This window comes from Microtus pennsylvanicus, chromosome 10 (assembly GCF_037038515.1).
Source record: "Microtus pennsylvanicus isolate mMicPen1 chromosome 10, mMicPen1.hap1, whole genome shotgun sequence".
Classification (NCBI taxonomy): Eukaryota; Metazoa; Chordata; class Mammalia; order Rodentia; family Cricetidae; genus Microtus; species Microtus pennsylvanicus.
The window spans coordinates 90,277,349-90,289,754 of record NC_134588.1 but is presented as its reverse complement, the minus strand read 5'-3'; the positions used below and the strand labels follow the sequence as shown (position 1 = coordinate 90,289,754).

At 48.7% G+C, this 12,406-nt stretch overlaps 1 protein-coding gene across 4 annotated transcripts in view; it reads right to left on the bottom strand.

The window, feature by feature from the left end:
- Positions 1-11,635, bottom strand: part of Olfml2b (olfactomedin like 2B) — a 37,866-nt gene extending 26,231 nt beyond the window's left edge. For 3 of the 4 annotated variants that reach the window (XM_075989057.1, XM_075989059.1, XM_075989060.1), the window contains exons 1-3: positions 11,052-11,350; positions 7,904-8,167; positions 5,983-6,090 (exon numbers count right to left, since the gene is read on the bottom strand). In XM_075989057.1, coding sequence (XP_075845172.1) covers positions 5,983-6,090; positions 7,904-8,167; positions 11,052-11,225 — 546 coding nt within the window. In that variant the 5' untranslated portion in view covers positions 11,226-11,350. Of the gene's footprint in view, positions 1-5,982; positions 6,091-7,903; positions 8,168-11,051 lie in introns of all 4 variants that reach the window. The other variant, XM_075989058.1, reaches the window with a different exon arrangement.
- Between the last annotated feature and the right edge of the window lie 771 nt (positions 11,636-12,406).

The following is a 12,406-nucleotide window of genomic DNA, read 5'->3' as shown; positions in this document are numbered from 1 at the left end:
AACTGACCTCAGGAGATCCCCAGCCAACTGACCTCAGGAGATCCCCAGCCAACTGACCTCAGGAGATCCCAAGCTTGGAAGGGGGCTCAGATAAGTTCGGTTCCTGGGGATGAGTTTCAATGTTAGATGAACCTTCAGACACCCCTGAAACCAAGCCCCATGCTCCCTCATATCCTGGCAGTGACGAACTGTTCCTAAGCCAGTGGATGCAAGGCAGACTCCTATACCTTTAGCCAAGAAGTAAAGCTTGAACTCCACAGTAGCAAATTAGATTTGAAGCATAGAAAGCCCCTGGAGAGGTGACATATTGGTTTGAACTCACATTAAGATGTAAATTGAATTAAGTAAAGCAGAAGTGTATACTGGAAACATTATAGCTGACCTTACTACAGGAGACGGAGTAAATGTTCCTCTCCAAAGCCGCAAGGGTAAAATGACCGCAGAGTCCTTCTGATCAGGAGAGAGAGCACTTGGGGGTGTTTTGATGAACTGAGAGGTAGCGAGGAAGGGAAGATTGGAAAGCAACTTTTTCCCTAACTCAGTGCCAGCACTGCACAGGTGAAAATTACATTTCCTGTTAGTGCAAATGTGTGTCCCCTGAGTGAGGAATGCTCCTTTGATCATGCCTTCTGAGTCAGAACCACAGAAAGCAACAGATCTTCAGATTTCGGGGAGAATCTCATCAATGCCTGGGCCAGTGCATTCTAGGGAGAGGGCTAGTTCTGAGCCTGCAAAATCCAGCCGAGACTTCTAATCTTCTTCAGAGGAACACCATCTGGAGAAAATGCTTCAGCTGATGCACAGTGTCCTCCCCTGTGCTCACTGGTGCACAGGGACAAAGAAAAAGCCACACACAGGCTCAGCAACAGAAACCTCGCTTCAAAAGATTGTAGGCAAGCATTTGGTTTTGTTTCTTTGCTGTTGCTTGTGATGGTGTCTTAAGTCAACCAGGCTGGCCTTGAACTCCCTATTGCCAGGAATTACCCTAAACTCTTGATCTTCCTGCTTCCAGCTCCTAGCGGCTGACACTACAGGTGAGGGCTACCAGTTTGCATCAGGTGTTTTATAAGCATGGGATATACAGTCATACATATACAAATACATACACACGGCCATAGACAGGCATATCCAGACATGTGCACACAATTGTTTATAGGTGTCCTGCCGCTAGGGGTGGAGTTCCACAAATATCCTATGAACTCACTCATGAGTGGCTTTTAGACATAAAGCAAAGAAAACCAGCTTACAATTCACAATCCCAGAGAACCTAGACAGCAAAGAGGACCCTAAGAGAGACATACATGGATCTAATCTACATGGGAAGTAGAAAAGGACAAGACCTCCTGAGCAAATTGGGAGCATGAGGATCATGGGAGAGGGTAGAAGGGGAAGGGAGAGGAAGAGAGGGAAGCAGAGAAAAATGTGTAGCTCAATAAAATCAATTTAAAAAGAATCTTTACATCTATATTCATACAAATAAATAACATTTTAAAAGATTTGCATATTTATGGGAATTTTATCCCAGAGAAGCTCCACAACAGAGCTGTCTTTTAATCATCTTTCCTCCATCATTTTCTCCACCTCTGATTAAGCTCCTGGGAGCAATATGCGGTACTAGGTGTCACAGCCCACGCTTCTAACCCTGCGGCCTTTAGAATCAGCTTCAGTCTTAGACAACCTGGAAAGTCTCTGTGTCTGTGATACACCTGGAGCTAAGGATGAAACTCTTTGCTTCCGTTGAATCGGCGCCACCTAGGTCTGTGTGCAATGAGCTGGGTTTATCATTGCCCTTGGAAACTATGGGGTTCCCTCCTAAACTTCCTCTCCTCCCCTCTTCCAGCACTTACGCTGTGTCTACCCACCTTTCAACTCCACCTCCCCCATCACAGTCTCTGAATTCCCTTCCCTCCCCAGCCATTGGCAGGAGGCTGTCAGCATGAGTCTATCATGTTGAAGGCTGTTTCTTCGTCCTGCACCAGTTCTCAAAGTAGGGTGCATGAGTGTCAGGACTCCCCAAAGTGAATATGAAAGGTGTTTGGGGCTCAGATTTTGAAACCCAATCCAATAGTTTCACTACAGTGTATCATTACAGGGGCCTTATCAAGGATTGATGAAGTTTCATATCGACTTGGGGGAATATAAGCTTATACTCGCCTGAGAAGACAGTTTGGCAATACCCCCTTAAAGTCTAAAACAGCAATTCTCAACCTGTGTGTCATGATCCCTTGGGGGGGTCACATATCATATATCCTGTGTATCAGATACTTACATTACTATTCATAACAGTAGCAAAATTACAGTTATGAAATAGCAACACAATATTTTATAGTTGGGGGTCACCGCAACATGAGGAACCTGTATTAAAGGAGCACAGCTTTAGGAAGGCTGAGAACCAATGCCCTCCGAGAATTAATGGTCCACTCACTTTATTCTTTGTCTTATGCCATAGAGAATGCGAGCAGGCATGTGCCCGGGCACACCCTACACAGGGTTGGTCCTACACATGGGTGTTCCTGGGCTGTTCTGAATGATGGATGTGGAAATAATTCACATGTCTATCATCACTGAACATATAGATAATATCCATATAGTATATCCATATAGCAGAATAGTACGGAGGAATAAAAACTGGTGAATCATAAAACACAGAAACAACAGAGTTAAATGTTAAAAATGTGAAGTTGGGGACAGCAGCTCAACATATACACGTTCTCAGAGACACACATGTGATCTATAGGAGTCTATATAATCAAAGTTCAAAAACAGATAAAGCTATCACACTTGGGACTCATCCTTAGATAATAAACTTGCACAGCAAAGCGGGGGGGGGGGGGGGCTGGAGAGATGGATCAGTGGTTAAGAGCACTGGCTGCTCCTGCAGAAGACAGGGTCCCGCTCCCAGCACTCACAACCATCTGTACAACCATCTGTGACTCTAGTTCAAGGGGATCTGATGCCCTCTTCTGACCTCCATGGGTACCAGGTACACAAGTGGCAAAAGCTCAAATACATAAAAATGAAATAAATAAATCCTTTTAAAAAAAACTAAAAAAAGAAAAGAAAAGAAGGAAGATGATTAAGCTTCCCTGGGAGTGAGCCTGGGAGGTTATGGGGGTTGTGAGTGTGCTAACATCATTCAAAATAAAAGCTAAACTAAACTCAACCCACAGGCAGAGCTGCCAGCGAGGATTTTACTGAGCGAGGAGTCTCTGACTGGGATTCATTTCTCCTCTCTTCCTTCCTCTTTCATCTGCAAATGAGGTTTCCATGCCTACACTCTCCTCTGTGCCCGAGACAGATGTGCACATGTGTGCCCACTTGTTCTGCCAAGCAACACACTTACTCTGAGAGAACAAATTCTCCAATCTGACCTCCTTTGGTCTTGTCTGACCTCCAAAGAACTCCCCTTGGGATTCAAGAATCTGAAAGAAGTGGGAGCAGAATTTTACTTCAGTTCCTCCTACAGAGCCGGGCTGGAGAGACGGAGTGTTTTTTCCATTTACCCACATTCTGCCTTTTCAATCACTGCTTACCCCAGACAGACGCCCTGCATAGTCTTGAGTCCACCACAGTCTAGGATACAGCGTTTTACCTCATGGGTCAAAAGACTCCTGTCAGCACAGCAACCTGTTCCCTCAGGTTGTCTGGCTTAGGGAAACCTTGGAGTGGGACCTTCATACATATGGGAGACAGCCACATTTCTGTGAGAGACTCCTTTGGAAGAACTATGGTTTTTAAACTCTGGTTAGGAAAAACTGATGCCGACAGGGCAGACAACAAGGACTGGAAGGAACTTCTGAGATTGATTAGAAAGAGCCCTGGACCAGAACCAGAAGGCCTGAACCAGAACCCAGCCCTAACTCTTGATTTCAGGCAAGCCATGGAATTTCCTGAGGGCTCACATCCTGCTCAGCTCACAGAAACAAATCACTAAATGTATATGGAATGTTTAAAAAAACTGTAAAATGCTGTGTAAATACAAGGACGGCTATTATAAAAGTCCAACGCTGGCTACCAAACGTGAGCGTTGAAAAGAGATACTCTCGTCACTATGACGATTGAGACAAAACCTCAGTGACTCAGTGCCATCCCGCTGGGCCACCGCACTGCCCTGCACCAGATTCCTCCCGCTTCCACCCCCAGCCAGAAGTGGTCCTGCTGCCACGGGAGCTGGGAATGGGCTTGATCCATCTTGGGAGTCCATTCCACTGGCCTCCTCTGAGGATGGGTAACTGACCTTGGCCTCTGATCTCCTCTCACAGAGCTATCTTCCCCGAGCTGTACTTGCTAGCAAGAATGGAAACTATGTGGCTGTCAAGGGCAAATGAAACTGTGAAGGGTGGCTGTTAATCGTTTTCTTAAAGGGATATCACACATTTGGACAGTTCTAGGGGACTCTGGGAACTGAGGCACTTTCCAGCTCTGGGCTCTGGTTTGACACTTTGGAACCAATGCGTTTGGAAGGGTCCTGTGTTTGCATGGGTTCCTGGAGTGAGATGGGAATGTCATTCTAGCTATCAATATCGGGTCTACTTCGCCAGGAAGTCCCTCTGGTGACAGTCGGCAGAGTAGAGCGAGCTGATGTGGCCCATGTGGCTGCCTCACTCTGTCTGCAGGCTCAAGCTGCGGACCCTGGACCTTCTTATCACACTTGGCAACTGAAGTGACTTTAGACCCACTAATGTCCCCAGAACAATGTTCTTATTCTGAAAACTCTTCTCAGCATGGAAGGGTCTAAACTTAAGAGTGACAGAAGCAGAACTGGGGTTCACTTTCTAGGAAAGGGTTTTGAGACAAGCCTTGCCATGTAATTCAGGCTGACATTGAATGTATGATCCTTCTGCTTCTGCTTCCCAAGAGATGGGATTAGAGACATGGGCTACCATCTGGCTTTGGGGGACAGTTAAAAACCTGTTTCTCTCTCTCTCTCTCTCTCTGTGCGTGTGCGTGTTTGTGTGTGTGTGTGTACGCACGCACCATGGCACAGGGGAGGTCAGAGGTCCCTTGGGGAAGTCTGTACTCTCCTGCCACTATGTGGGTCCCGGGGATTGAACTCAGTAAAGGCGCAGGGGGCAAGCACCTCTAGCAACTGACTCATCTCACAGGCCCCTCTGGGAGTGTCTTTTACGAGTGAAGGGAAGGTGCTGAGCTAGCTAATCATGAATGCAGTGATTCATCTTCTCTGCCCAGCATTCCCAGCAGGGCATTGTGGGAATGTTTACCCTCGCCTCTCCTTGGTCATAACTCAGATGCTGTGTTTAATGATTTTGATGTAGTTCCGTCGTGATTAGTGTACCTTTTGTCGCCCGGAAAATCATACAAAAGTGGGCAGGACATCATGAGAGGGGCGGGGGTATGGCTGCTTGGTGGCGGCAGACAGAGTAACTCTGCTAATTTGGAGCCTGCTGCTCTTTCTGCGTAAACTAAAGATCCTCTCTTTCTCACAGCTACTAATCACTCAGCAGGGAACCTCCGATTCCCCATGATAGGACTCCCTAAAGCCTATCTATCCCATGAGGAATGCTAATATGTTTGTGGTCAGCAACCCATACATACTCAACAAAACAGCTACAACTATTATTAAATCCACCACTTAGAGCAGCGGTTCTCAACCTGTGGGTCGCGACCCCTTTGGGGTTGCATGGCCCTTTCACAGGGCTCCCATATAAGATATTTACATTACAATTCAAAACAGTAGCAAAACTACAGTTATGAAGTAGCAACGAAACAATGTGAGGAACTGTACTAAAGGGCCACAGCCCTAGGACGGTTGAGAACCATTGCTCTAGAGCCACACTCTGAAACGAACACAATAGATTTATTTGCGCTTGAAGCAGTAACTCTTTGGGTACAAGAGCTAGATGTCAGCCAGCAGCACCCGGTCCATGAGCTTCTCCCAGGGGGCTGAGTGAGCAGAACTAAAGGGTTCTATCCTTTGGGGCTTGCCTGCAAAAACAATAGTAAGACTGGACTCTTCCTTACCTCTTCCAGCTTATCCACGCGCCCCACCAGTTTGGTGGTGACTGAATGCAGCTTTAGGAGATCTAGGCCATAGAAAGCGCCTTCCAGCATGTCTATAATGGTGGACAGCTAAGGAACAAGAACAGAGGGTTAGTTAGTTCAGGTTCAGGGCTGGGGCCAAGAGAACTCCAGGAAAGAAGTTCTGTTTTGGGTCTCTATGTTGGAGGCTCTAAACGGAGGCCATGAGCCAGGATTTGAGAGGTACCCTTGGGAGCACATTTATGTAGAAAAGGACACAGAAAAGCCCCAGCTGTGATGTGTATTCTGCCTGCAAAAAGTGAATTAGATAGATGACCTTACAGGAACATAAACCTGAGGTCTAGACGCTTTAACAGGTTGTTTGTGTCTGTTACAGAACAGGCCAGCTGCTTCCATTTTGCCTTTCTTACTAGACTCTAAGCTCCTCATCCCTGTTCTCTCTCTCTCTCTCTCTCTCTCTCTCTCTCTCTCTCTCTCTCTCTCTCTCTCTCTCTCTCTGTCTCTCTCTTTACTAGCAGGTAATTCAGAGTATGTCAACACCTCGAGGACATGCTTCTGAAACTCTTCACTTCATTCTAGACTAAACGCCCTGAAAGTCACCCAGTGTCTTCTCAGTACAGAAAACTAAACTGACCCTGGCTTATAAACAACACAGTGGTCCATGTTTGAGGTGGCATCCTGCCTCAGGGCATACAGCCTTCTCGTCTTTTCCAAATACTTCCCCTAATAACTTAGGCTGTGGCAGCATCCAGGGCCTGCAGAGCTGAGGCAAAAGGAGAGGTGAGACATGGGAAAGCACCTTCCTTCCAACCAAGGGCCTGTGTGGGGGAGAGTGCTGGGCCACGCCTCTGTAATCTTTGCTCCCCATGCCTCCTTGCTTTGCTTCCAAATGAAGAACTCCACACTGAAATGCTCAACTTTTAGAGGATCTCTTCCCATCCCAGGGGATCCTATAGCTGGTTAGCATGGACTTCGATAACTTTTCTGAGTCCTAACAGATTTTGCCTGGTGTGGTTCCAGAAATCCCCACAGGGTCCAATCCTAGAACTGAATACTGTGGTACTGGCTTCAGAAAGTAGCCCTGGATAGAGCTACCACCCTGAGTCACATGGCCAAACCTGAGCCAGTCCTTGTCATGTTAAAAAGGTCTCTGCCACTATCTCAGCGAGTGGGTGCCAGATCCCAGACCCAGCAGGAACACATCAGCCCTCCCCTCATTCACTCATGGGCACTGTGCCAACTACTCAATGGGTGTCATCCATCAATGTTCCCAGATCCCCCAAGGCCCTCCAAACTGTATTCAAGGGCGCTGAACCCAGAGAAGCGAAGGAGGACCATACAGCAAAGACTGGAACACAAGGCAGTCTGACCTCCCCACACTGTTAGTGAAAGAGCCAGAACAGGGCAGCTGAAGCCAACCAAGGGGCTACCCACATGGGCCTAAATTTCCCCACTTACAAAACACAAGCCCGGGGTAGGAAAGACCTGACGGGAGCAAGTCACTCTAAGAGCAGTGCCAGGACCAAAGGGCTTGCTCCTCTTTGTGCCTTTAACATCTTTTGTGTTCGTGGTAGGCAGACAGTAAATTGTAACAGCAATTTTCCTGGAGAACACTGAGTTCTTTTGGCCAGATGGGCCTGGCAGCTTCTCCAAGGCCTGGCTTCCCTGGTTGCATAGGAGGGGTGGGCATCGGGCAAAATTTTCTCCTTCCACTCCCATCTCTCTCTGACTTCAGAGATGAAAATGTCCAGCTTATTAGATCAGCCTCAAATCAACAATGAAGACTCAAGGGGCCAGACCTGAACTTCTTCGAAGACGTTCCATGCCCAGCCATGAGTCGGTAGTCTCTTAGATCCCCCAGGGACCCTCTGATCCAAGGCACTTCCCCATTGCCAGCTCCTACCTTCAAATCCCGGCTGTCTGCTTCCCGAAGCTTCTGGAGCCTGAAGTCTCCCTCACAAGGATTGACGGCAGATGGGGGAGCAACACAAGCACATTTACAGGAGGAGCCCGAGGTGATGGTTTCCACAGTGTAGACATCTTCCTTTCTGGAAGCCCCTGTGTTGATCCTTTGGCAGGCGTCTCGGCCCAAAGGTCTCACCACGCACTTGCATTGGCAGTCGGAGCCCTCAGACACAGCCTTAACTTTGTCATAGTCTCCCAGCAACTAGACACACACACAAAGATGGAGTTAGAGGTATGCAAAACCAGGCTTCTCTAGGAGGCTGTCATTTCACTTTGTCAAATGCCCTAGCCAAAGGCTTTAGCCCTGAGCCATGGAGTGAACAAGTCATAGCTCATAATTCGCTGACACAGACATTTCCTTGAATGTACTCAGAACTCTGCGAGCACGTTGGCCTTGGAAAGCTGTCTATTTCTGGGGGTGGGGGGCTTAGCCTTTTACCATTTAAAGAAAACAAAAACAAAACCAATCCTCATTGTTCTTTCAATAGCCCTTTGCTCAAATCCAGGTTTACATTAGAAACGGAGACAGAGGAACCTTCAGGAGGAATGGTAAAGCTGGCCTTTGGACAATGAGGACTACAGGGGTCTCCTCCATTTCTTCGTTCAACATTTACAAAGCACCTCCTCAGGTCTGTGCGAAGTATCCTGAGAGGCAGTGATGGGCCAGGCAGAGAGCCTGCTCCCGGATAGATCACAGAAGTAAGGCACACAGACTAGACAGTGCCAAGTGCCCCTGAAGAGCAGGGATAAACTTGTGCTGGGAGCTAAGGCTCCATCTGCTTGGAGGAGGTGGTATTTGATGTGAGCCTTCAAAGACAGATTAGATTGACAGAGATCTGGTAGAGACAGGAAAAAAAAACAGATCCAGAAGTCTGTAAGGTTTACATAACCTAAGTTTGACTACTGACCCAAAACTCTAGCCCCAAACCAGAAGAACTAAAACTAGTTACAATGTTAAACATTTCCTTCTGGGCACATGCTCCTCCCAGCCTCCTCATGCAGGCTTTCTGCAGCCCCTGGCCTGGGAGAAAAGCCCTCATAAGTCCCATCATCTCATCTCCAATGGGCCTTATATCCCCAGAGCCTAGGCTCCTATCCTAACCAGGCAGAGGGGTTCCTTCATTTGACTAACGATGACAGCAGGCCAGCTTGGAGCCTGCCAATGTTCCTCAGGATACTGTCTGCGGGAAGAGGGCTTGTAATGTTTTCCTTGCAATGGTTGGGTTTCTTCTAAAGCTAATGTTTGCTTTAAGATTGTTGTCAAATACAGACGGGACCAAGTGGGAGAAGGAGGTGTGTGTAGTTCAGGGTGACTTAAGCAGCTAGTCTCTCCACGCTGATAATAAATCGTTCCTGTCTCCTTTCTGAAACTGCCTAGATTCCTAGGCAACCCTGCTCAGAGAACCCGGGATGGGTTCCTTCCCTTCAGGGGGCTCCGGTTTCAGGCAAGCTTTTGTTTATGGTTTTTCCAGAGCCCCAGTGGGAGGAATTTTAAGTCTTTTCAATTGAAGGGTCAGTGTGAGGTTATGGGTGGGCACAGGGCATATGTTAGCATAATTATTAAAAGAAGAAACAAGTATTTGATCAACCCCAAAGTAGGGCTGACCTCTCTCTGTCTCTCTCTCTGTCTCTCTCTCTGTCTCTCTGTCTCTGTCTCTCTCTCTGTGTCTCTCTCTGTGTGTCTCTCTCTCTGTCTCTCTCTCTGTCTCTCTCTCTGTCTCTGACTCTCTGTCTCTGTCTCTCTCTGTGTGTCTCTCTCTGTGTGTCTCTCTCTCTGTCTCTCTCTCTGTCTCTCTCTCTGTCTCTGACTCTCTGTCTCTGTCTCTCTCTGTGTGTCTCTCTCTGTGTGTCTCTCTCTCTGTCTCTCTCTGTGTGTCTCTCTCTCTGTCTCTCTCTCTGTCTCTGACTCTCTGTCTCTGTCTCTCTCTGTGTGTCTCTCTCTGTGTGTGTGTCTCTCTCTCTGTCTCTCTCTCTGTCTCTCTCTCTGTCTCTGTCTCTCTCTCTCTCTCTCTCTCTCTCTCTCTCTCTCTCTCTCTCTCGCACACACACACGCGCGCACGCAAAGACCCAGACTGAGGACCTAGTGGAGGTACAGGCAATACTCAGCATCCTTTTATCCGACACTACTCATTCTGAGGACTGTGGTGACGCCCACTGCACATCAGAGTGCCAGCATCGGAGAGCTCAAATACCACGTAAGTGAGAGAAGTGTCCCTTGCAGTCCTGAGAACTAGGCTGGAGAATGCCAGAAGCCAGGCTCGCCCTTTCACTTCTAGCATCTCCGGGAAAGGCTATCAGGGTGTTTTGAGGACTGAGTGAGATTCATAAACAGACATGCCACAAGGCTCATCACTATCGTGGGTCACTTGGCCCCCACTGAGAACCAGCCAGAACTGTGTGGATCCGTACTTCCTCTCTCTACTCCCAGTGAACCAGGTCTTGACATAAATCTCTCTGCCCTGGGGTTCCCCTCATATGCATCACACATGTGGCAGTTGTCTTCGCCCTGTGCTTCGGTCCCCCAGTGTCCCATCTGAGGCCATAAAACATCTCCCATGGCTTATGCCATCTGCCTCCTATCCAGCATGTCCCCCTGTTTACACATTCCAATTGTGACAGCACTCTCCAGGCAAGAGGTACTTTTCACAGCCACTATACCAACACACACACATACACCTTTCTTCTCAAGGACTGCATGAAGTCCTTTCCCCTCCTTTCTCCTCACTTGGCAAGCTTGAAACACTCCATAATTGTTAGAGGAGGACCCACACACCGACTTTTAAGAAGATACCTTAACAAAACAAACTAAAAGCCAGAGTGGTGGAATCTCCACTCTTGAGAAGTGAGAACCAGAAATTCAAGGCTAGCCTCAGCTACACAGTGAGCTGGACGTCAGCCTGGTCTACAAGAAAGTCTGTCCAAAACCAAACAAACAATATACTATGGTAAACGAAAAGGAAATACCTCCCCCCTTACTAAAAATAAAGAGAAAACCAGCTGCTCACAAACTCTTCATCCAGGGCCAGCCTCACGTCCTTGCCATCTCCCCAAGGCAAGAGGAGAGGGCATGAGATTCCTCATCCTACCTGAGATAAAACGTTCTCCTGGTTGTCCGCCTCGTTTTGCAGAGTGTCATCCTCCGTGGGTGCCACTGTTTCCACATCAGGGGGTTCGCTTGTCCCTGTGGGAGGGGTACTGGACCCCCAGACCCATGTCACCATCAGAGCAAAGCAGAGAACTAACGTCAGAGGACTGGCCATGAGTGACGCGACACACAGGGACCTTAGTCCCTTCAGAGACCACCTTGGGTTGGGGGTCTCAGCAAAGACAGGCTGGAAGGCGTCTTCACAGGAGTCCGGAAGAGTGGCCGCTCGGAGAGCCGTCTAAAGCTGGGTGTGGCTGAGTGGAGCAGGACTGAACTCCCCAGGGACCCTGAGCATCTCCTCCCTGACCCCAGCAGCCTAGAACTGTGCAGAGAGGGCACAAGCAAGAGGTGACCGAGGGGGCGGAGGCGGGCGCCGGTTTGCTGAGGGCGTCACCGCAGGGTGGGCTCAGGTGGAAGCTGGCGCCGGGAAACTCGAAGCAACAGGGACCGAGTGCAGGACGGACAGTGGCCACGGCGCGGGAGGCAAGGGAGGGCTGCTGGCCCAGGGCGCCGCGGGGCTGGCGCGGAGGGAGGGCGGAGCCTCTATTGTGCCGGGGCAGAAAGATGCAGCCAGTGACGGCGCGGAGGAGGAGGACCGGGAAGCGCACAGATTTGGGCTCTGCGCCTGGGGACCCCGCCTCCTCCCCGATCAGCCACTGAGCTAGTGGGCGCTGGCCGGCGTGGGAAGGGTGCAGCTGGCCTTGCTTCGGACCGTAGATACTGACCCCAGTGGGACTTCATGTGTCTTTTCTCGAGTTTTCTTCACTCCCTGACTTGTCCCTGGACTACAACTTGGACAGAGGAGAACCGCCCGCCGGATTTGACTCCACCGGGAGTGCGGGCAGCTTTGAACTTAAGGCCAATGGTAGTCCGCATGCCTGGTGACTTCCCAGAACCAAACAACTACCACAGGGACACCTCTTAAAAATCTCATGGTGTGGGACGAATCGCCAGGCCACTCTCTCGCTCTGACCTGACAATCTTTAAAGGGTGTATACTTGCAAGGGCTTGGTAGTATACCACCATGCTTTTTAATTAGTGCCCCCTGTATTTGCCTTCTCTAAATATTAACAATGTGTCACTTTCAGGAAGAACATTCTATCCCCCAGGACAATTGTCTCTCTGAAGATGCTCAGTGGCGCTAGATCAATTCAAGGATTGGACTTCCTTGAGAAATCCAAACACCTTGTTCCTAAAGCTAAGCAACAAGGTTGGAATAAATGTAATAAATCAAGCAGACTACAGCTTAGATATGATGATAGTTGACAGAAATGTAATGTTACCATTTACTAATCA